A 25,604-nucleotide genomic window follows, 5' to 3' on the forward strand; every position below is an offset into this window, starting at 1 on the left:
AGTGGTGATAGAGAAAATGACAAATTGGAGAGGACTGAGAACAGAGGCGAGGAGACCGGCCCCACATGGCTCAAATAGTCTCAGCTTTACAGAAGATTAAATGTAACAATCGGTTAATTGCCCACTAACTGTGAGCCCAGGTCATAATGTGAGCATACACAGAGAGCCTATCCGGAATACATGGTGAGGGGGAGGTAAACGAGGCTTGAACAAATTAGCAAAAGAGAGGTAAAGAAAATACAAAAGGAAATGTCTTCTTTTCTTTCTTTTTTTTTTTTTTTTTTTGCTGAAAAAGCTTCTTTGCCCTGAGCTAACATCTGTGCCAATCTGCTTCTACCTTATATGTGAGTCACCACCACAGCATGGCTGGTGAGTGGAGTAGGTCTACGCCCAGGTTCCAGGCCCACAAACCCTGGGCCACCAAAGCAGAGCACGCAGAACTTTAACCACTTGGCCACAGATCAAGGCCCAAAAGGAAATGTTTTTAAAAGCATAAAAAAATATATCAGAAAAACGACCTAATGTAGGTATCAGTGTAGTAAATTACAGAGTTTCAGAGATTGGATTAAAAAAAGGGCTAGTTCTAATGTCCCTTAGGGAAAAGGACAAAGATAAATGGATAAAAAAGAAATGGGCAAATAAAAATCAGACAAATATGAACAAAAAGAAAGCAAAATGGGGGTATAAAATTAATATTAAATAGACGAAGTAGAATCCAGGTAAAGAAAAGCTACAATAATGAGAGGTGATCATCGATGAAGTGGGGTCCCTGAGAAGGAGCAAGGGGATGGGACCCAGAGGCTCAGTGGAGGAATGAGTCCTGGATAGAAGGGACCCTCTGCCACAGTGACAGGAAGAGAGGAGGAAAGGATGGTGTTGTCTTCGTGTTCCCTTCACTCCCTTCCCTCGGGGGCCAGTGTTGAGTGCACCCCACCTGAGGGGAGGGAGGTGGGTGTCTGCATACAAGAGCGAGTCCTCAGGTAGCTGGAAGCCCCTGGGATGGGCAGGACATCACTTGTGTCTGCTATGGGCAGGTTGGTAGATTTGGGAGCAGGAAGTGGAGGGGGTTACAGTTTGGTTTTCTGTTCTGGGCGAAGCAGGCAGTGTGATTCTCAGCTGACGTTGAAGGAAGAGGAGGTGGGACCTGAGGTTGGGAAAAGTAGGGCAACTTTGAGATCCAAACAGTGGAGAAAAATGACTAGAAAGCAGAGGACTGATGGTCTCTATGTGCAGTTACTGGAGATCAAGAATTTACAATGTGGCTCTCTATTCTGTGCTTTTCTTCAGCACAGCTCAGCGTCTTGATCATAGGTGATGAGCAGCCAGACAGTCACGTTCACTTCAAATGTGGCTTTTGCCAGGCAGGTGCAGTGAAGGAACAGTGAGGCAATGGAGCTGAGAATAGGACAAGAGAATCTTCTAAATGCTCAATCACATCCTCTAGCCATCCTAAACTTCCTGGTCATGAGAGGAATTGAAGACAGAGAACAGACTGGAAGAAGGTAAAGAGTTAAAGGACAGAGTGTGTGGGGGAGGCAACTGCACGAGATCTGCAAGAGAAAGACGATAGCGTGCGAGGGCTGACGCCCAGACCTTTAATGTGAACATCTGGCTGGTGCATGAGGCGCACCTCCGCCCTCTGTGGGTCCTCTGGGTGCAAGCTCAGTTCCGGTTTTCGTGGCACCTCTGTGTCTTGCATCTCCACGCCATCAGCAGCTTCCACTCTTCCAGCTAGTAGTCATCGCCTGCCCTGCATACTTCTTTTAAGTTGAGGTTTGTACTTGGGAGTTGGCACACCCAGGGTGTACTCAATGTGTGTAATGTTTGCACCAGTGGGACTTGGGGAGGGCTCGGCATTTTCCTCAGGGGAGCTGGTGGCAGCTGTGCTGCTCCTCCAGGTGACCCACTGGAGCCATATGAAGAAGGCAGTGGATTCTCAGTTACCTCTGCTAAGAGAGGGGAACAGTGACACAGAAAATTGAAAATGCGTTTGTTTGTCTTTGGAATGAATTTTGCATTTCTGTTTGAATATGGGTACCATAGGCATGAAAACCTGTTAATGGAAAATCAAGAATTGTCTAGACTTAATAAAATACGTAGGAACAATATAATGATCTGGGAGCGCATCCCTGCCGAGGCTTCAGCTAAGATTTTAAATCTCCATATTGAATTAATCATTCTACACGGCACCAGTGGGAGAAATTACATGCTGCCCCCACCAAACTGATGTGTCCCCCTTGTACCTTGCCCTGTCAGGATTCGTGGCCCTTGTCATCTTGTCCTAGAAAATGAGACTGCTGATGCTCTTTTTCATTCCACTCTTTTTTATTTCCACTAAGCTATTTTTGCTACAATCATTTACTGCCACTGGGATTTTTGCAGAAGGTTAACAGTACTAATAAAATGAAGGGCAAAGCACCAAAGAGAATCTTGAAAGAATAGACTGTAACCCTTTGTTTGGTCGGGGCTGAAAACCCTGCGAGGCATTATAATCTCCAGTTTAGGGTCAAGGCCACCTTCAGCCTTCTTTGCTGAATTGTTCTCCACCCTCTGGGCCCAGTACTTAATGTCTCTCTTCCTACCACTCTGAAGCTTCCCGTCAGACTGGGAGCTTGTAGAGGGATGAGTCCATTCCAACCATGTCCCCACTGCTGCCTGGACCAGTTTTCAACTCTGGCTGCGATTACAGTCACATGGGGAGCTTTTAAAAAATACCTGTGCCTGGGCTCTTCCTCAGACCAACTAAACCAGAATCGCTGGGCTGGGCAGGGCCTCAGTTCCCAGGGGTCCTATTAATTGGGCCACAGTTGAGGATTGCTGGCCTGGACAAGGAGCTCCAAACTCTACTTCTTGAGCTCTGGCTCCCGGCCTGCATGACCTGCTCACCAGGTGACTAGGTCTTCCACGGAAGCTTTGAGCACCTGCGAGACTTCGTTTCCCAGGCAGCATGCAGGAGGCACAGCCAGGGAGCCGGGTGGACGCCACTTTTCGTGCCCAATGCAAGAAGCAAGTGCCAGGTGGGGTGTTTGTTTTTCGTTTAGCTTTGGCCTCCAATTAAAATTCAGAATTTTGCGGCATTTTTTAATGTTTTAGTCTATTCGTCACTCTCTCTGTGTCACTTCAGAATAATCCATAATAAATAATAAATTTCCCTGAGCTTTGTTATGATGGGTATACTGTTAGAATTGACTTTGGCTTTCACTGCAGTCTCTGGAAAAGTCATTTATCTTCTTATGGAACTTCTGCTGCTTCAAATATTAGTGAGCACCTGCTGTATGCTTAGTGCTGTACTAGACAACTGACATACACTGTTGAAATCGTTAAGAGCACGGGCCTTGGCGTCAGAGGGCCTGGGCTCACAGCCCAGCTTAGCCACCCCCACAAATCAACAGAGTGGCCATGAGTTTCAGATGACATAGTGTCTATAAAGTGTGTACAATGGTGCCTCACACACAGTAAGTTCTCAAAAAAGCGTTGGCTGGCATCCTCATCGTCTCATTTAGTTCTCACAATAGTGGAATAGGTATCATTATTCATTTTAGAGATGAGCAAAGTCTCAAAGGTGAACCTATTTATCCATGGACGCACTCAATCTCAGGTGTATCTGAAAGAAAGTCAAAATACCTACCCTTCTGGACTGTTGAAAAATAAGAGAAATAATTTCAGAATGCATTCCCTAGGACCTGAGAGAGAGCTGACCTGCAACAACTGAACTCTGTTCTGGGTGTTGGAGGGACAGCGATGAACAAGGCAGACTGTTGCCTGTCCTTGCGGAGAGCAGGCTATCTCCACCCGACCTTCAGGAACCATGAGGCTTGCACACACAGGATCTTTTGGAGGCACATTCTTCACCATGGTTGTGTACTCTTTGCTAGTTAACAGCAAGTTCTAATCCCTCATAGTGAATGGTCCCTACGGTTCTTGACTAATCACAAAAGGATCAAAGATGGAATCACCAGGTAGGTAACATGCTCCCCCAGGAGTTCCTTCTGGGAACACTCTCCCTTGTTTCCCGAAACCAGGGCCCCTCGTGTTAGCAGAGGAGCAACAAGAAGCTGTCCCTGCTTTCAGATGGCATATGCAAGTGCCATTCTACCATGATGATGACTCCCTGGATCCATGCCAGCCTCCCAGCCGTCTCTGGAATGTTCTCTCATGTGTACACAGTGTAGTGGTTGGTGGATACCCAGACCACTATCTCATATAAAGGCCACAGATGGATTCATTCAGATTAACTCATTTCTAAGCGATTATTAATGAAAAGATCAGGCAATAAAAGAGTTTACTGAACATTACATCTATGCTGACCATTTCTTCTCTGCTGTTCTTGAATTTATTCATTCACAAAACACTTAATAAGCCCCTTCTATGTACTAGGTTTTATATAGTCTCTGGGGATATAGAGATTATCCTAAGATGTTAGTAGTTTTGAAAATGTCCCCAGAAGACCTATCTTCTGTTTTTGAGAATAATCCAAAATACTGTTGTCATAGAAAAATAACTTTTATATTCTTTGATGCCTCTGGTTACCTCAATTTCTGGATAACTTTCCATACAATATGTTAGAAAATTTCATTCCATTTCTGTAAAATCAGGACTATGTCCTTATACTGCCATCACCTCGATGCTAAAGCCGGGCTGAGAACACCAGTGTCCATCTCAGGCTTCCAGGAGCTGTTGGGAGCTTATCTCATGCCATAATTAATTTTTCAGTATAGTATAAAATATCATTTCAAAGGTGAATGACTCTATGTAGAGTTTGGATTAAATGGGATCTCCTAAGATAAAGATATACCAACATGGTTTTATGACTTAGTATTGCTCCATTTTCTTCTTTATCATGATAGATTTCCACATATAATTACAGAAAAGGGAAGGTCTCTGTCACTTAGTTAGAAATGGAGAGAGAACATAAAAAATTCCACGCATAGTTCTATGGGAGATGCAAAAATACCCCATCCGCTTGCTACAACTATGAGTTTTCCATTAGGAAAAGGATGATATAGATTAAAAAAAGAAAAAAAGCTGAAATCATTAATAGTTGGTAACCATCAGGCACAGAAAAAATAAGCTAGTCTTTATATGTAAATCCATAAATCAACAGGGAAACACAGGAATAGGGTTAATTTCAGTAAGAGGTTTGGGAACTTTTTTAATCTTTAGGTTTTTGCTAAATTGTCTCATATATTTCCTCAGTTTTAATTCTCTATATTTCAAAAACTTCTTAGTCAAAAAGTGCATGAATAGTTTTGTATTCCTACTTTGAGTTTTCATTAATTATACTTACTACTGTAAACAACATGAAGTTCATAGCCCAAGAGGAAGAATTTGAAAGAACTGTTGTAAAATATTTTTTTCATTTTTTTTACAATGTAGTATCCTTATCTTGTTTTCACTAAAAGTTTCTTTGCCTCACCATGGAATTAAAATTTATTTCCTAGCATGTCCTGCGTGTCCTATGAGCACACACTGTTTCTTTATGTACAGATACAACAGAGTTATTCAAAATTATGACTCTTTGGGGGAGAATAACTCACTGAACCATCAAAGAGATACATCCCTGCACCAAGATAAAGATTTGACATGAACTTTTCAGAGATAAAAGAAAGTGTGAAGGAGGTCATGTTGACTTTCAAACTTCTTGACAGCAGTGTTTTTCCAGAGAGTTCTTATTCACAGTAACTTCTGTGGAAAGGCAAAAGATAAATTCAAAGAAGAAATAAAAACATATATTTGAGCACATATTACATTCCTGGCCCTGTGCTAGGAGTTCACAGAAAAAAAAAAAAAAGACTCTCAATCTTTATAATAGATCCCATTTTAGAAGAAGATATTGAAAATATTTGAATTTGTTTTTAAAAAATACAGAAATTACCATTTAGCCCTAGGATCCCATAGTAGGTGTCTAATTTTATGCTAACACTGTGTTATTTCACCTTTTTTTTGTTAACTCTTCTATCCATTTCCTGTAGTTCTTCCAAAGAACAAAACGAATAAGGTATATTAATGATGCACGCTGGTTACAAGGGCCCTGGAAACTTGGTTGTAAGAAATAATTTTCAACATGTAAATATCAGTACAAGAAAATATGGGGAATTGTGACCAAGAAACTTAGGAAAAATACTAACAATATAAACACTGCCTCTTTTTCACACGTTCAGGAAGTAGGAAGAGCTGTAATTTGTTGAAAACCTTGTTTATGAATGGATTTCCCAGTGGAGTAACAAGGAATTTAAAAAACCTTTTGCTTCTGATTGTAAAAGTAGCAATATTCATTTCAGTAGTGTGGGCAAAAAATTAAAACACACTGAGAAGAAAAATTCATCTAAGAATTTTTTGGCTTTTTATTTTAAATTTTCATAACAGGCTCCAGGTGCTAAATCAATCAATTCAGGAGTCATAGGTAATGTAAGGAGCTGAAGCCATGGATTTAAATTACTGTGTATCATTAATTCTAAAGTCTAAATGTGGGGAGTGGGTCATTGTTTTCTGGGGGAAGATTTAGGGCAGTGAAATTTCATCCCTATGCTGTGCTCACAACAGCCCCAGTTGAGGAAGGTCAACCTTCACAATCTGTTTTATAACCAAGACTGCCTCTTCTAAACTTCACGTCCCCATCCTTCATCCTACTTCCATCACTACTTCCTTGTCTTTAAACTTTATTGATCAGATTAATGGAGTAACAGAGCAAAATGGTTCCAGGCAGATTTACCCTGAAACACATCTTTTTTTAAAAAATGGAGCTAGCAGTATCTCTTGGCACTTAAGCACATAAAACTTTAAATCAAAGAAAGAAGGAAAATATCAATTATTTATACATTCTCATGATCTGTAAGGATCCTGAAGATCCTAATGTCAATCGCAGCCATTTAACCCTTAAAACCTCAAGCCTATAGACAGGGGTTAGAAGAAGATCCAGGGTCCAACTCACCACAGAGTTTTCTGGGAGAACCAGTCAGCCAGCCCACCCCAGCCTCACCTCATCTAACACCGGGCTCCCTCTGCCGCTGCCTTGCCCACTGCTACACCCTGCCCCAGAATTCCTTCAACAACAGGCACGTCATTGTGGCCCAGCTCTCAGCCCTGGCTCAGGGCTCTTTAAGGTTTGAGAGCTTAAGGTCCAGGATGGCTCTGTACATGAGGTTTCATGGGAAGACAAGATAACACCTGTCCTCAGGTGGGGTTGGGAGAATCTGGGAGCAGGTGGCCCAGAGGAGTGGGGGCCAGTGTATGCTGTTCTTCTTCTACAGACGAGGCAGTTTGGGGGCAGAAATAGACGTAAAGCTTACAATAAGGAAGGTTTGGTGGAGGAGGCACTCGGCAGCGGGAAGAAGGTGGGAAGACTCTTGAAAGCAGGATGTTGTTACAAGCATTTAGAGCAAACACCAGGCTGTGCCATTTGGCTGGAGCAGAGGGCTTGGGGGCGTGGGGGTGGGAGGAGGCATCATTCCCAGAAAGCAGCATGGGGCTGGGAGAAACCATGGCCTTGGAGACCCCACCACTAGCCAGCTGTGGAAAGCCACTACTCCACTTCTGCATCTGTAAAATATGTGGAATCCTTCAGATCCTGCCGAGCTGCCTGTAAATGAAATACTAGGTGCACTTCAGCTGCCTGAGAGGCCCACTTTTATTCCTCACTGCGTTTTCCACTTCCTTTTCTAATTTCACTGCTATTTCAAGCTCTTTTATAAAGTGCAGGTGTGAAAGCACCCCCGCCTCCTCCAGACCTGAGTGGTATTATTGGTTCTTGCAAGAAAAGGTAATCAAAGTGAAAAAAGGCTAAGTGGTTATCTCATTTGTTAACTCAGGCCAGATGCTCATTGGCAATACACTGGAAGCCAAAAATGAAAGACAAGGCTGCAGCTTGGATCCAAAAATAAGGGCCAGGCTCTGTGGAAAACATCAACAGGTGCACAGCAGAACAAGGAAGAATGCTTTGTCTGCACCATTTGAAAAAGAACCTTGAGCTGTGTCTCAGGTGCCCAGAGTTAGGTCCACATCCTGCTTATCTGTAGTGGCCACAGCAGGGTTGCTCAGAACGTTGTTTTGCCTCCCAATCCACCCAGGATGCTTGTTAAATATAAAGATTCCTGTATTCTGCCTCAGATCTGCAGAATCAGACCTCAAAGTGGGGTTCCTAGGGGATTCTAACGCACCCTGAAGAACCTGAGATTGTGTATTAATGCTCGCACTGGGAGACGCTGTTAAACACTTAGCAAATTTCACTGAATCCTCCTAACAATGCTGTGAACTAGATATTATTGTCTCCCTCCCTCCCAGTGCTAGTGAGTGGTGGAGTCAGAGTTCCAGCTCAGGGCTGCCTGATTTCCCCTGCCTGCTCCCCTGCTCACTCTACTGCCTCCCCAGCGGGAGGACGGCCTCCTTCCACGCTCTCCAGCTGGCAGAGGGCGCCAAGGGCAAGAAGCCAGTTCTTCACCTTGTCCTGTCTGTACATCGCAGTCCCATCCTCTGAGACTTCCCCTCAGGCCAAATTTCTAGGTATCTGTTTTCTGTCAGATTGATCCTGCATCAATCTGAACGTTAAGGTAACTGTGAATTTACCTATCTTATTGAAAGACCAGCACTCTCTCCGCCCCATATGGAGATTAAGAGTGGAAGTTGGTTGGGAGGGACTCTGGAATAAGTGTGCCTGGATTTAAATCCCACCTCTGCCTCTGCCAGTCACCAGTTGCTTGAACTTTGGGCAAGTTAACCTCTGAAAAATGGGGATGGTAGCAGTTGAGTGAAAAAATGAAATGGGCTAGTTAGGGTGTAAAGAAAAGGAGGAGATGTTAAAATATCAGAATGGGAAGAGTAGAACTGTGGTTCTCAACCTGGCTGCAATTAGAATTATCTGAGGATCTTTTGAAAATTCTGACGCCAGGGTCCTGTTCCCAGAGACTCTGATTTAACTGGTCTGGTGAGGGCCCAGGTCAGCAGAACCATCTAAAGCTCCCCAGGGTCTTCAAATGTGCAGCCCGGGTTGAAACCACTCATCCAAGACAGTGAGCGGGGGAGACAACCCACATGTGATCCAGGTTCTCATGTTAGAGACACTTTGTTACCAGGATGGGAATGCCCATGTTTTTTAAATGTTTATTTACTGATTCAACAAACAATTATTAAGCACCTACTGTGTGCCAGGCTCTGCTTCAGAGGATAGAATTAAAAATTTAGATTAAACTTGGTGCCTGCCCTCAGGGCAGTTGTCGTCTGACAGGGAAGTCATATGCGAAAATAAATTATGTCGTTACGATGCAATGTGGTCAGTGCAGTGACAGCGGTTTGTTCAAAGTGGTAGAAGAGTAAACAGAATGACTGAGTTCTTCTCCCTTCAAAGTCCAGCCACAGGATCATGATCATGAAATCACAGAGATGAAGGAAGCTGAAGGTCCCGAATGTTGTGGATAAGGAAAGTAGAAATCACGAGGTTGGGACTTTCTCGGGGTCGCAGAGTTAATGAAACAGAGACCTGAAATATTGTAATGATGTAGCAAACCACACTGTGACTCCCCAGGGGCGGTGTGAGGGGACTGTATCCAGCAGCACTGGACTCGGAGCTGAAGTTCTAGGTCCTGAAGAACAAGTAGGATTTGGACAGAAGGACACAGGGAAGGTTCCGTTCTCAGAAGACTCCGCCAACAGCTCAGAGGGGAAGGTGCTGGCAGGGTGGCGCCCTGGGCCTGCTCTCAGGTGGGGGCCGGCAGCTTCGCACCCTCCTCAAATCAACGCTGGCCTGGGCTTACCCTCTGTTTCTTGCTTTCTATGTAATTTGGGGGGACACTCGCATCCCCAGCTCCACCTCTCTCTCGGACTAATTCTATTCCAATGGGATAGTTAAATCATTACTTTTGCCCAGTGTTTTGTGTAAGTTCAGTGAGATCCAGGGTTTGAATCTCTAACCTTAAATTCTTCAGTGCTATAACAGATTAATAACTCTAAACACCTCTGGATTAAACACCTCTGGATCATTTGGTCTTCCTTGACTATATTAACCTGGACTTGACAAGCACTCTATTTGCAAAATTTAAGAACTGTTAAATCCGTCTCCTGCTGACCTGTCTTGTTGATTATTTGGCCAGCCAGAAGAACCTTAAGGGAAAGGGCAGAGGGAGATTCTCCCTCTTCCCCCGATAGTTTTGGCGAGCCAGGCAGGAGCCACACTGGCTGGCAAGTTGCCTTCTCTGGCTGGAAGACCTGCCTTCTCCCTGGACTACTGCAGATGATGAGATACGGGAACACCTGAGGAAAGCCGGCAAAAGAAATGCTTCTATTAAATACTTGATTGCTTGCTTCCACAATTAGGCGTAACCTTGAGAGCCCACCTGCATCACCATCTTCCAAAAGGAACTTAATTGAACTGATCTATTATCAGGACTAAAAAATGTGTTCAGTGAGATAAAACAATCTACCAACTCAGCTTCTGGACTATGAAACTTCTTTAAGTTTCAAAAAGATTGTGAAACTTATAGTTTCAAAGGTGGGACAGTGGGAGATCGGGATTTGGCCACCCTGAAATCTATCTCTTTACGTTGGTTGTTTTTTCTAGGGACATTTGACCTCCCCCACTAACTGCCTAAATAATTTGACATAGTGGCTCCTTCCTGGAACAGATCTATCATGATGGCTGCAAAGATAACGTAGGGTAAATGTTACAATAGGAAAGGCACAAACAAGCCCCTCTTATCAGAAGTTCTGTCTCTCTGGCCACATTCTCTGGATGACCCTGCGAAGAATTGCCAGACAATCATTTACATTTATAAGGGAAATCTCCATGTGTAAAGGTATCTCCCTCTCTGTTTGGAGAAGAGAGGGGGATGAGCTCATTTCTAGTGACATATCAATGTAGAAGGTGAGGCCTTGAGCTACATAATAAACCTTACTCTTGTTTACTGTGCTTTAGTGGTAATCTCCTGTAACTGACTCCCCCCACCCCCAAAATCCTCCTTTGTCATTGGCTGAAAAAGATATTTAAGATGAGAATTTCTGCTATTGTGTTGAAAAACGCAGTGTCCCTGCTTTCTCCCATGTATACATGTTATTAAACTTGGTATTATTTTCTCCTGCTAAAAAAAAAAAAAAAAAACTGTTAAATCCACAGTGAAATGTGTGGAATTGGCTCTCCATTCTCCCCTTGACCTTCATGTTGTCCTTGGAGTCTCACCTTCTTCACACGCTACATCCCTTAAATCAGCAAATCCTACTGCATCTCCTTCAAAATCCATCAAAAATTCAACCGCTTCTCACCATCCTCACTACACCAGCTCAGACCAGACCACTGTCCCGTCTCACCCGGATTATCACAGCAGCCTCCTGCCTCGTGCTCCACTTCAGCCTCGCCTCTCCTCAGCGGTGTGGCCTCAACACCGCAGCAGATGTTCCTCTTCAAAGAGCGTCAGACTGTGTTACTCCTCTACTTACAACTCTTCATTAGCCTCTCCAGTGTCCCGTAGCTGAGATGACCCCACACGATCCGTTCCCCATGGACCCTTGGACCTCACCTTCTCTTCTCTGGCCACACTGGCCTCCTCATTGACCTTGCACATGCCAAGCAAGCCCCCGCCACACCTTGTTTCCCCCCACTGGAACGCTCTTCCTCCAGATAGCTGCAGGGCGAACGCCTTCACTTTCTTTCCGTCTTTCCTCAAAAGCCGCTTTCTCTGTGAACCTTATCTGGCCACCCTATCTAAAATCTCAACACCCACCCCCTGACATTTTATTTTATTTTATTTATTTTTATTTTTTAATTTTTTGTGAGGAGGACTAGCCCTGAGCTAACATCTTATGCCAATCCTCCCCCCCCTTTTTTTTCTTGAGGAAGATTGGCCCTGAGCTAACATCCGTGGCCATCTTCCTCTACTTTATATGGGACGCCGCCACAGCATGGCTTAACAAGCTGTGCGTTGGTGCGTGCCTGGGATCTGAACCTGCGAACCCCGGCCGCCACAGCGGAGCACGCGCTTAACTGCTTGCGCCACCCGGCCAGCCCCTCTTGACATTTTATATACCCTGTTCTTGTCTTATAAAAATGACTCTCTTTAACACTCATCAATAAACACTATGTATTTATATTTTATTTATGAAATTAACACTCATAAATATGATATATTTTTCTTATTATTTTTGTCTTTCCCCATAAATCTGCTCCATGAGGAGAGACATAATTACCAGTTTTACTCACTGCTGTATCCTGATAATTTAATTACAATGCCTGGTATATGGTGGACTCAATTGATACTTGTTGAATGAAAGAGTGAAGAAAAGTTAACTGCAGCATAATAAATACTACAATTGCATTTATATATTCCCTTCTTGATAGTTATAAAAAATATATCCAAACCAGGAGCAAGTCAAACTGCAATACAGAAAAGGAAGTCACCAAATCTATAGCCTGAAAATGATTCAGACTCGGGTGGACGGACTGTCTACAAAGTGCTTGATCACGACTCTTCAAGAGTGTCAAGATCATGAGGGACAAGGAAAGACTGAGGCCTGTCACAGATCAGAGAAGACAAAGGAGACATGAACACTGAATGCAATGTTGGCTCCCGCAGAGGATCCTGGAACAGAGAGAAGGGCAGTGAAATGCAGGAAAGGTCTGTGGTTGAATTACTAGTACTGTGCCAGGTGTTAATTTCCTGGTTTTGATAATTGCACTATGGTGATGTAAGATGTTAACAGGCCAGGGAGGTGGCATCCCTGAACAAACATTGTTACATCTAAATGTCTAAATCTCTCTTCACACTTGAGCAAGGAAGTCATTCAAATGATAAGCATGAAGGAATTCCTGAATGAAGAACAAGAAGCAATTACCTTGGAAACCGCCAGGGTAACTACGTAACCAAGACAGAGTGTGAGAGTGTGTGTGTGTGCGCGCGCGCGTGTGTGTGTGTGTGTAAAGGCAGTTTTCTTTTTCTTTTTCTGTTTCACCCATCATTTTTCTATGCCATGGTAGGTATATGCCCAGGGACACAAGCAGAGATTTTCAAAGCATATATTACTTGGTGCATGAAGGAGTTTCATCAGAAGATACAATAACAGTTCAAAGTTCTCTTTATACTCGCTCTGCTTTTAAACAGTTGGAAATAACAAGTGTCAGTTTAGTAAAATTATCTTCTAAGTAACATCCCACTAATTCGAGATTTCACAGTGAAATAATCAGACGCCATCTCAAGAAGGCTTGTTCTCACTAAAGGCAGAAAAATGATCAAGAAAACTGTCACAGAGGGTTTTTGAAAATCATATTAACTAATAAACCATCCTAGATCTTGTGGAGTTGGGTAGTAGAGAATAAAATCGTACAAGAAGAGTTCGCCTGTCTGGAAGGCTGCCCCTTGATCCCTCTCTATCAGGAGGGAGTATGTCCTATTTACAAATGGCAACATATCCTCAGGGGCAGCTAGTGGACTCTGTCTGCACCGTTCCATCCCCCCTCTGGAGGCCTTGTAGCCAGGGAGAAGGAGGGGGCACAGCTGGGTGGGTACTCAGGGACAGGGAGAAATAGTCACCCTAGGACTAGAAGAACTGAAGACTTGACTAAACATGTTTGTTGGGTGGGAAATTATCCCAGGATTTTGTAGATGAATGACAGTCAAAGAGGCCATTCGATTCAATTTACCCAACAATTATCGACCACCTACTAAGGGCTCACTTCTGTTCTGGGCTGTGAAGATAAGAAGATGAATGAAATAAAACCCTAAACCTCAGACAGCTTACTCCCTGGTAAAGGATATAAAGTTTGTAAACAAATAACTATAAAACAAATGAGTAGCCCCCGTCTAAAGAGCCAGGGAGGCACCCCCTGAGCAAAGTCCCAGAAATGGAGCCAAACTCTCTATTTTTACTAAGTTATGGGGTAGGCATATGACTTAATGTAAATATATATGATATCCATATTCTATTTTATATTAAAAATTTAAACTAACTGAAAAAGAATTCACTTAATTTTTACTTTTTGTTTGTTTGTTTTATAATTCATTACTGCTTTGATTTAGAGTCAGAAACCCAACATCTTTTCTTCTGTACCAAACTATAGTGAGGCCTTGTATTTTTTCACTGTGATATGTGGTGTGCAGCCTTAAATACTTTACATATACTGGCGTTGGTAGGTAGTTTTTTCAGATTCATTTTAGAGCAAAGCTGCTCCTAAACATAGGCTCTTCCTGGTGTGGATAGACTCATTGTAAATGGTTCTCTCAAGTAGGGTGATTTCCTCCAATTATGTGTGAACAATCCCAGCTTTCAATACGTTGTCGTATGTAGTTTTCTATACCATTTTGTACTACAGTTTGATAACCTCAAATCATAGCCCTTCATTTGTACTATCAAAAACTAATTAAGAAAGGTAAACTAATTAATGCTGGTTTATTTTCATGAAGTTTGAAAAGCAGTGTTCAATGGCCCAGTTTTGAAGAATGAATTTCAGGCTATCAGTTTTACTTCTGGAAACTAACTGCAATGTGGGAAAGTGGACCAAATTATTCTTAAACAAATGAATATCCCAAAGACTCTATTTTGTCAAGACTGAGAAAAGCAAGTAGGACATTTGTGCAAAGACTTGTGAATGCCCCTATAGAAAAACATTCAAAAGGTATAGATGAATTGTAATGTCAACAAGAAGCACAGAACTTCAAGCCAATCTTAGCCACTAAGTGGAGATAAGACTATTTCCTTTGATGACATGAACAGTTAAAAAAAAAATCTCTTTCATATCTCAGCACAAGTGATCCAGCAAATTCATCAGGCAAACGCTGACCTAATTTTGCTCCAAGATATATAGAAGAATAGCCGATTCATGGTATTAATTAATGAATCTAAGGCTTGTCTCATTTTAGCTTTTTAGCCCAAAGCACTTCCTGGTGAATGAGGAAATTAATGGATTTATGTAGGGTGCCTCTACAAAATACTGCCACCTCAGATCTGCTGCTTGACAGATCCAACATCAGCCCCACCCCTGGGAGAGCCCTGGGACAGTACATTCTCCATCCAACCCTCTGAGACCTTTCTCATTACAAAATAAGCCATTTCCGGATGTTTTGCCTTGCAGGAACTTCTTGTTCAACAGTTCTTTGACCTCTCCAAAATACTCAAAACGTCACAAATAAATGCAGCTAACAGTGTGCTATTATTTATATCTGTGTTCTCAGTCTCATTTGCTGCAATAGAAATACCACCAATAATTTAACTTATGCTGAAAGTTCTCAACCATACTTTTAACAGGCTGAGCTACAATGTTTGTGGCTGTAACATTTGCAAATGCTTGTTTGTGCTCTGGACACATAATTTCTGCTGCATTCAAAAGAGACTCTTTGATAAAAGTGTTGTCTGCAAAAAGGTTTTGATGCCCAGACAATTTTTTCACTTAATAGAGAACAGCATTTCACAGTGGACCACTTGGTTTATTTTCATTCAAAACTGAACGCTGCTATTCTTTAGTCCATTAAGTTTCTTAATGCCCATCTTTTCTGTATACCAGTCATGGCTGGTTTTATTATGGTGCCTTAAGTTGTAATTTTTCTGTGTAAACATTCTTTGTTTGGATATTCTTCACATCCACCAAAAAAAGTACACTCCTATTTTTTTCTTGAAATATTCAACTCTGTTTTTTAGGAGATGTACAAGTTCATTTTTCTCTTAATTTTACAGTAAGAAAAATAGCAGTAAACAAGTGGTAGTAAACAACAACTGCAATTTGATGTCAGTGTTGGAAATACAAAGGAAGATGTGTGGCCTTTGACTGACGCGGGGGCACGGCCCTTCCACAGAGGGCATCCTCCTCAGATTCAGGGGGTGTCTGCTGTGTGTGGACACTCGCCCTCTGCTGTTAAGAGAAGCTGGAAATCAGACATTTTTAAGAAAAATCTCCTAATTATTTAAATGTTGGTAACATTCAAAATTTACTAAACTACCAAGTGGGTCAACACTGTTGTATTACCCATTTCCAACCTCTGGGGATGTGGCATATAATAGTAAAATCATTTATATCCCACCTTTGTTTTAGTCCCTGAGGACTAAGAAAATGTGCAATTACATCAACATGGTTCTATGGAGTATGAAGTCCAAGTGCCACACTTAATTTGGAAATTTACTAACGAGGCAGTGAGGTGCAGTGACAAAGACTACGTTCTGGAGCCAGGCAGGTGTGGGGAATCCCAGGGAATTCACTGACTAGGTTGGTTGATGTTAGACTCTTCATCTAGAAAGAGTGATAATAGAATTGCATTGTAAGTTTATCAAAACGATTAGAGATAAAAGTACACAAATTTCTCAGCCTGCTGTCGGCATTTGGAAGGTGTTCCATGAGTGGTAGCTATGACGATTATGAAGAAATGCAAAATGTGAGTTTCCGACAGCATTTCTTTGGTGCCCTCATGACATCACTTGTGCCATGGCTGCCCTCACCCCTGCCACCCCCAGCCCATCCCGCCCACCACTCGCCCAGGCCCAGCCACATCCCCTCAGCACCCTCTGAGGTTTTCTGCCCCATGTCCGTCCATACTCTTACTGACATCTGGAAAGTCTGTCCCTTCCTGCTTCATTCAGTTACCTCCTTTTCGACTCAACCAAAGTGTCACCTCTTCTAGGAAGTCTTTCCTGAGCGCCACCTCGCTCCAGGTCAGGTAGCGCACTCCCTCCCTGACTGCCTTGGGTTTGCCTCAGTCCAGCACTTGTCAAGTAGTGTTGTAAACTGTGAGCTCCTGGGAGAGAGGCGCTGGGTCAGTCGCCTCCCTGTGCCTAGCACCTGGGTGCAAAGCCCTTGCCTGGCATGTAATTAGGGCTCAAAAAAAACGGATCAAGGAGGGAATGAATGGATGAGGTGACTGTAGACTGAGAGGCAGAGCCCACTCAGTGTCTGCTTCCATCTTGCTTGACAAATGCAAATCCGGCTGCTGGTTGTGCCTATCCCCCCTTGCCTTCCCAATCCTCACTCAGGCTACGGCCCCCACCCCCAGCCCAAACCCAAGGGAGTGTTCTATTCTGGAGTGGCAGGTCATAGAAGGTGCTTAAATGTCACCTCCTGGGGCCTGGAAGTGGGGACTGGAAGGACATATGAAAGGTAATAGAGAATACAAGATGGAATCCCTTGTAGGAGGCAAGAAGGGAAGAACCGTCACCCAAGGTCTTATCTTCACTTTCAGAACTGGTGTCTTCTTAGCTAAGTGAGAGTAAGAATCGGTGTGTGGCCAAAGTGGGCTTGGCAGCACTGCCTTCTTGCACACCAGCATTCACGGTCCTGTGTCAGAAGAGAAAGCATTTTGTAGGACAGGGCTGCCGTCAGCATGTAGGGGGCCCTCGAGGGAAGAAGAGGCATCCCCCCTGCCAGGTACTTAGTGAGAGGAAGAGGACAGGATGGATTCAGCCCCCAAGTGCCCCTCATCCAGATACCTTTGTGAACAACCTATTGAAGTAGCCCCGACGTAAGAAAAAGTGTTTCCTCTCATTATGCACAGTATTAGAAAAATGATTATAAATAACATGCAAATATTCTTTTCTAGGAACATGGGTGACATTTGGAGGTCAAATTTCAGATGAGGTAAGTACCTTTTGGCTTCCATTCTGCTGATCAATGAAAATGCAGAGACAGCTGAGCTGCCCTCTTCCTGGGATCCTGGCATTTTGCAAGGATAATGTTTTAATCACAGGAAATGGTTAAGATTGACTCAAGGATTATTTTCAATTTTATCTTGCTTCTTGTATTTTTCACATTTAGACTATTAATAGCCCTTGAGGCTGTCAATCTATTATATGTGCAGGCTCAATAGCTAGAGAACAAACCAGTTTGGAAGTAATATTTAGTCACTATGAAAGATCTTATTGCTGTTATATCTGTGTGTGTTTTTGTTCCACCTAGGGTGACCGACTGGTCCCAGTTTGCATGGACTTTCACATTGTAGCATGGGATCTCTCAGTCCTGGGCAAACCAGGACAGTTGTCACCCTGGCTTGGGCAAGTTAATCCACCTCTCTGAGCCTTAGATCCTCTTACGTAAATGGGATGATAATGTAGACCTTGAAGGTCTGTTGAAAGGATTAACCATGTTATGTATGTCAGACATTTATGGAGCCCTCTGACTCTTAGGTAGCGGACACTCAATAAATGGTAGCTATAATAATTATATTTACCATAAAATTCCTTTAAATCTTTGTTTGCACATTCAAAACAGTGCTTACCAAAGTGATATTCCTCTCGTCGCCTCTAAGGAATACCTTCGTGGCATAAGTGAGCTCTGAAGGCACCAAGCGACAATGACCCCCCTGAAGGCCATACCCTCAATTCCTTCCAGTCCCTCCTTGCCTAGCTACACACCACTGAGGAATCAGGGACAGTGTCTCTGAGTGGGTACACTCAATGGGACCCAGCTCACTCTGCCATTGACCAACTATGGGACCCAGCTCACTCTGCCATTGACTAACGAGATTACTAACTAACCTTTATGTTTACTAACAGTTGCCACATCAGTAAAATGTAGATGAGAGCCCTACTGAGCAGGATCAAGGTTAAGATGAATGAACTGGAGCCTATGAAGTGCTCAGCCCCGGGCCTGGCCCAGAACAAGCTCTTTATAAAGGGAGTTCATACTATCATTCCTAAGGAGATGCTGGGGGAACGGAGAGTCTTTTCCACAGCCCCTAAGGTCACCAGAGGAGTCCTATCTGCATATTCTCATCTGTCTGAATGCCTGTTCCCAGTATTGGCATAGGTCACCATAGAGAGCTTGTCACATGGCGGATTCCTTGGGCAGCAGACTCTGGATGGAGATTAGCACGCAGAACAGTTATTAGGAGGGTGGCCATGATGCAGTCTCACAACGACCTCAGCTGACCCCATGGGCAGCTCCGAAGATGAGATGGCCCTGCAGAGTTGTCCCGAGCTGGGGCAAGAGGACTGAGCGTTTATTCCCTTGTCTGACTAGTCGTTGGACAGAGGCTGCCCTGGGAACCAGGTCTGACCTTGGGCTTTAGCCAAATGCCATCTGATAGCAGCATTCCTAGCAGCTGAGGAATAAGTCCTTCGGTTCTGAAGGAGAGCTGGGTGGCCGTCACAGGGTCCACTACAGGGACCCCTGACTGGCACCAGGATGGGTGCATGGAGGAGGCACAGAGGCAAGGGCACAGACTTCAGTCAGTTACAAAGTGGGTGACAAGTAGGGAGGGAGATCTAAAGTTGTTAATCCACTGTATCCAGTATGTGCATAACCTTCTGTGGCCTGACATGGTGCTTGGAGGGGAAAAAGACAAAACTATCTTCCCTTTCGGAGCAGAGGGGCTAGCTGTAGCACATCATTTCTGGCTTCACCTTTGCTCTCCCCTTTCCAGTGTCTGCTCTCTGCCGCAAGGAGCCCGGCTTGCCCAGGTCAGAGGCTGGCCTCTGAAACTGATCATTTCAAAACTACGATTCTAAAAACTGCACAGTAAAGCTGTTATGAATGGCTGCAGAGGCTCGCACCTCAGATGCAGACCAGACAAGTAGCTATTGTCCCTCCAGAGAGCAGCTGTGGCTTCCCCCAGGGCCCTGCAGAGAGAACGCCAGCAAGGAGAAGGGAGGCAGGCCGAGCCAGACCACAGTCACACCTGTGGTTCAATTGCTCCAGCTCAATTATTTCCATGTGGCAAAAACATGGTCCTATAGCAACAAATTCACCTCCCCAGATTTCTCCGCTTTCTCTCTGGCTTCAGATGAGCTCGGCGCAAAGCAGGTACAAATATGGGATCCTGGGATGACCACATCATGAGGTGCTGAGTGGCACGATCATCAGTGCTGCCTCAGGGGGTGGTGATGCCCCCATTCCTCGGAGAGTTCACCCATGTATTGAATAGCCACTTGGCAGAATATTACCAAAAGGATTCCAATACGAAACTAGTAACTCTGTGAGGTGCCTCCCAAAGATGACTTGGCCTTATCATAAAACCAGGATGGAGGGGCCGGCCCCATGGCCTAGTGGTTAAGTTTGGCATGCTTCACTTCAGCAGCCAGGTTTGGGTTCAATTCCTGGGCACAGACCTACACTACTGGTCAGTGGCCATGCTAAGGCAGCAACCCACATACAAAATAGAGGAAGATTGGCACAGACGTTAGCTTGGGGAGAATCTTCCTCAGCAAAAGAAAAAAAAAATCAAGATGGATATTACTCAGGTGAATAATAATATTTTAAAATAGTGATAAGAGTATAATACCACCTTATAGAACTTAATTTTCAGAATTTTATTTACATTTTCTCATCTGTAAGGTAATTAGGATTCCTTCAATTGGAGGTAACAATAAACCCAACTCAAATTGGCTTCATCAACAAGGGAAAAAATTTTTTTCACTTTTAAACTACAAGTTTAAAGCAGAGGCAGAGCAAGCTTCAGGGTTGACTCAATCAGTGGCCTCCACTCCATTTTCTAGCGTTTCTCTTGGCCCTGTGTTCCTTTGTATGTAGACTTCATCCTCAGCTAGTAAGATAGCTGTAGGCATTCTAGATCTCAATTAGAGTAATAACCCTAGGGAACTTCCAGGAACCCTGTAAGAAGAACAAGGAAAAATGTTCCCAGAAGTCCTCAGCAAATCTCTCCTCACATCTCATTGGCCCAAATATGTCACATGACCTTCCCTGAACCACTTGCCCTTAGGCCATGAGGCCCCCAGTGGAGGGAGGTGAGGTCAGCTTCCCTGAGGCCTATGGGCTCCATGGAGGACCTGAATAGAACCATCCTCATTCTGCAGATGGAGAAACTGAAATACTAAAAATGATTTGCCCAAGTTTATTTATTTAGTAAGTGGTACACGCAAGGCCGAAAACTAGTCTTCTAACTTGGTTGAGTGATTTCATTATTCGACATTCAGGTCTTCAAGTCCTGTGGTTGGAAAACATCTCAGCAATCATTTAGTCCAACACTCCATCCAGAATTCTCCATCTCATCTTAAAATTTCTCTCTAGATAAGATTTATTATGCACGTTTCCCAATAATCATCTACTAGTATGTCGTGTGACATAACACAGGGACAATATACAACACAAGCACAAACATTTCTAAAACATAGGACAACCATGTTGGGAAAAACTATACTTGTCTTAACTTTTCATTTCTACTTAGGATAAATGTCTTAATGGTAGCAAATTAAAAGCAGTAAAAGAGGGCCGGCCCCGTGGCTTAGCGGTTAAGTGCGCGCGCTCTGATGCTGGCGGCCCGGGTTCGGATCCTGGGAGCGCCCCGAGGCACCACTTCTCCGTCCAACGCGAGGCCGAGTCCCACGTACAGCAACTAGAAGGATGTGAACCTATGACGTACAACTATCTACTGGGGCTTTGGGGGGAAGAACTGAATAAATAAAATCTTTAAAAAAAAAAAAAAAGCAGTAATAGCATTTTTGCCACCATTATTCTAAAGGATCTGCATGGACCCCATTTTGCTAGCCTAACGATTTTCTTGGCATGCCAATTTTAAAAACAGCAGGAAAATAGTTTATCTTGGAAATGCCAAAGAAGCACCCTTAGTGCACAATCAAAAATATAATGGAAAAATCAATTTTAATTATTTGTGAGGTGTGTAATTTTTCAATTGACTAATAAGTCTATCAGCAAAATGAAAAAATGTCCCTTCTCCACAGTTGTTTATTGCTGTCCCTCTATAGCTGTCCCCCCCGCCCCCGTACTGTTCTCTCACACTTCCACTTGCGTTCAGAACGAGCCGCCTGGAGATCTATCTGCGGGCTGACGGCGAGGAGCTGGGCCCCCGGAGCCGGTGCCTCACTCTCTCCCCTCCGTGTGTCAGTCCTGCTGGCTGGTTGCTCTGCGGTGGTACCTGGGGTTTTGCTGAGCTGTGGGTGGCAGGAGTTTTACAACAGTCGCAGCTCTGTCTAACCTTTGGTTCATCAGCACAGTCTGCAAAGCCTCGAGGCAAAAAGGCGCAAGCTTGCAGATCAGGAGTCACCCAGCTGACAAAACCTACTGGCCTGGAGAAAGGAGAAATGAAGTCACCACTGATACGAACGACCCTCTTGGTCAGAGAGATTACGAGGCCACAAAGAATGCTGTCAACCCAGGTCCTCCATGCAGACTGAGAAACACACATCTCTCCAACTCGCTGTCCCCTGATGGCTGACTTATCCCAGTGATAAGATAGAAGTCCCTTAGTGACGGTCTGTGTCTGAGGGGAAGGATACTCTAAGCCTGTATATGCTGGTTGAATCCTCTTCTTCTTTTCTTTCTTTAATACATCTGAGGAAAACAAGACATGGTTAGTGAGATTTCAGTGTTCTTAAAGACCACCAGAGGATTCCAAGTCACTTCCCAGGTTTGGAAAGCGTTTGGCTTTTCTGACTGACCTTCGCATGCTCTTGCAGGTTGCTGAACGGCTGATGACGATCGCCTACGAGAGTGGAGTTAATCTCTTTGATACTGCCGAGGTCTATGCTGCTGGGAAGTAAGTCAGTACCTGTTTGTGTCCCTCAAGTGGTGTTTCTGGAATTTCTGGAACCAAGAGACCCTGCCCAGACTGTTGCTGACGTGTTGGGGAGAAAGACTTTTGTCCCTCCCCACACATGTTGGTGGCAGGACTTTTGTCCCTCCCCTTACCACCATCACCAGATTTGGGGATATTGACTGTCTCTGGCCCCCTCTGCCCGCCCAAACCTTCCCACTTCTGGCCACTGTATGAAGAATGGACTGGAAGGAAATGTCATGGTCTACATGAGGGGCAGAGGTGGCTGGGACCAGAGTGATGGCATTGGAGATCAATAAATATTAGTTGAATATATCAGTGAGCAAATCAATTAGCAGATTGCAGGGTGGTTGTTTGAAAACTAGTCTCGTTATTTCATAACCACATCTCATAGTTCCTCAACCCCCTAGGGAAACTGGGGCGTCCTCTCTGCAGGGAAGCAGGAGCTGCCTTTCCTGTTTGCCTGCCCCTCCACCTAGCATTATGGGTAGATCAGAGATTAAAGGAGGGTTCCCCAAAGAGGCCAAGAAACCCAACATCTTTTGTAAGAGGGCATTTCAGACCCCACTCTGAGGACAGAGGGGGCTGCACAGAGGCCTCACCTCTTTTGCTGGAGAAGTCACATCTGGCCACAACCTTCCTATGGACCTGAGAGCAGGTCTGGGGCTCTAGGACAGGGCTCCCTGCTAACTCAGAACACAGGGGTAACGTGCCCCCGGGGCCGGGCCTCCAGGTCCGTGCCCTCTAGGTCGTGGCACAACAAGAACATTTCACGACAGAGCTGGAGCACCTTGGCCCCTGCTGTGAACACGGACGCAGCTTCCAGAACTGAAAGAAACTAAAAGCTGGACAGCTGCTTGAGCAGCTCGGCCATTTTCTAAGATGACTGTGGAGCATAATCACCTACAGGCCTAATTCACCTCTTTCCAGTGAGAATTACAATATGACTGCTGGACTTGCTGAATCAGGTCATCACTGCCTGGTCCAAGTGCATCCTTGCACAGGTTTTCTCCTTTTCAAGGGCGAGTCTGTGTGTAAGGGCCATCATTGAGGTTTAGAGCCCACAAGCCTGATGTTTTCTGTTGAGTCCAAGGAGAGAAAATAAAATGGATGTGGCCTTGCTCTTTTCCATATCCTGCCCTTTCTCAGTGTTTCTCTTTTCGTTGAGTCCTGCTTAGCACCAAATAGGGCTAAGGTTGAAAAAGGGAGGAGGGATGAACAAGTGTGTTGGAGTCCTGTTTGTACTCCTAAGGTGAGGAATAATCAGTACTGGTTAATTATTGATTGTCAGTGGGTAAATGAGATAGGTTCCCACTATGAAATGCAAGGTTGTAAAAGGTAGCTGTCGGCAAGACAGACGGTGGGGGCAACACTGGTAGAACATTCAATGCATGTCTACTTGGGGTGTGATCTGGAGCCAACCTGCATCATGGTTCATGGCCAGGCTGTACACTCCAGCAAAGACAGAACTTTCAGTTAAGACAAATATTGATTCACAATGACTCCCATCTGTAGGATCCTATTGGACAGAGTGCTAATTCCACTGATGTCCCCATTCACAAGTCTCTGAGAGCCCAGCTGCTTCTCACAATGTTGGTCTGACTGGGAGGGATCTAGAAGAAAGTTGAGTCTCCTTAAGCTTGGGGCCCAGCTGGGGTAGGTGGAGGGGGAGAGGACAGTGGGGACATCTTCGGTATACCTCTCCACGACCTGGCCTTAGAGGCAGGAAGGACACTTCTCTGCATCTCCCCAGGACATTCTCTACGTGGCCACTGTGTTTGCAGCCCTGGCCTTTGGGGCATCTAAAGCCATACATGGGTTCTTCTATCCTGCAAGATCACCAGAGAGTTAATATTTTCTGTCTAAACAATGTGAGGTCTCATTGTCCTCCCCAGTTACAATTGGAGACCATGGCAATTAGAAGGAAAACCTCGACTCCCACTGGACACCACCAAGCAGGACATTTATATATGGGATCAGTGGTTCAAAACCACCAAACTGCCAAATGACTCCACCGTTTCTTAGTATCAGGACCTCAGGCGGCCTCCTGCCAATGGGTCAGGACTTGGCAGGTGCTTCTGGAATGCTCCAGGAGCAGGATTTCTGCAGGCAAAAGCAGAAACAGTGGAAACTGTGCTAGCAGGCGCGAGTGGTTCTATTTTGGGGGCATGTGGCACTGAGATCTCAGATGAGGCGCAGCTCTGGTGTTTTGGATCGACTCTTGTGCTTCCAGGACACCGTATCCTAAGACACTGTCTTTTTTCCCCCCAGGGCTGAGGTGATTCTGGGGAGCATCATCAAGAAGAAAGGCTGGAGGTAATGCTTTCACCATAATTATCTACTTGTCTTTAAAAAGACATTATGTTGTACCAGAGAAGGGAAAATAAAATTGCATGACAACTGACCAAAGGCCTGTCAAAAAAAAAGTCAACTCTTGTAAAGAAATGATTGACAGAGCTTTGAAAATACATGCCAGCGAGTTCACTACTTGTGCTTCAAAAACTATTGACTAGTCATTGATCACAGTGAATTACCATGAGGCTGAGCAGAGAAGGAGAGAATGTTCATAAGACATTCATGCTTAAAATAAAGTGGCATTTTCGTGGTTTCTGACTTCCGTTGGTGGTAATTTGGTGAATGAAGCCAGCTGACAGGAATCTGATTATCTATGTGCACGAATTTATGTTCATTTTATTAACAACTCTGGGTGCCAAGAAATGATGAAACAACAAGCTCTTGGGATAAATACCCCTAAGCTTTCTTATCTGAACACAATTAGCCAGCGTCTCTCCTATGTGCCAGGAGCCCTCGTACCTGGGCCTTCAGGAAAGTGCTTTATCTGCTCTCCTTGAGGGGTCACATCCCATCCCAACACCTTCTGTAGCCAAAGCCAGCAGTAATGAGGGGTGCCGTAATGTCTAGGGGGTGGGGAGGCAACCCCCCCTCCATTTCACTGTGCATGTCAGCCTCAACAGCCATTTCTTCCCCAGCACGAGTACAGAATCAGAGAAAGCCCAACAGGGACCACTGGGCAAGTTTGGGGTCCTCTTTTGTTCTGATATAATATCACTGATAGCCAAATAAATAACAGTTCCATGGTATTAGTGGAAATGGACACCCAGAAATTTATGGGGATATAAACAAAGTTTGGTGACCCATTTTCCCCTCTCCCTTCTCCAC

The 25,604-nt window shown here is 44.4% G+C and overlaps 1 protein-coding gene across 1 annotated transcript in view; it reads left to right on the forward strand.

The window, feature by feature from the left end:
- The window catches only part of KCNAB1 (potassium voltage-gated channel subfamily A regulatory beta subunit 1), a 252,889-nt gene that overhangs the window by 157,434 nt on the left and 69,851 nt on the right, over nt 1-25,604 (forward strand). The window contains exons 3-5 of the mRNA XM_087440100.1: nt 17,496-17,533; nt 22,327-22,406; nt 24,696-24,740. Of these exons, the coding sequence (XP_087296226.1) occupies nt 17,496-17,533; nt 22,327-22,406; nt 24,696-24,740 (163 nt within the window). The remainder of the gene's footprint in view (nt 1-17,495; nt 17,534-22,326; nt 22,407-24,695; nt 24,741-25,604) is intronic.

Source organism: Ceratotherium simum, chromosome 15, assembly GCF_057802395.1.
Source record: "Ceratotherium simum simum isolate JZ-2026a chromosome 15, ASM5780239v1, whole genome shotgun sequence".
Classification (NCBI taxonomy): Eukaryota; Metazoa; Chordata; class Mammalia; order Perissodactyla; family Rhinocerotidae; genus Ceratotherium; species Ceratotherium simum.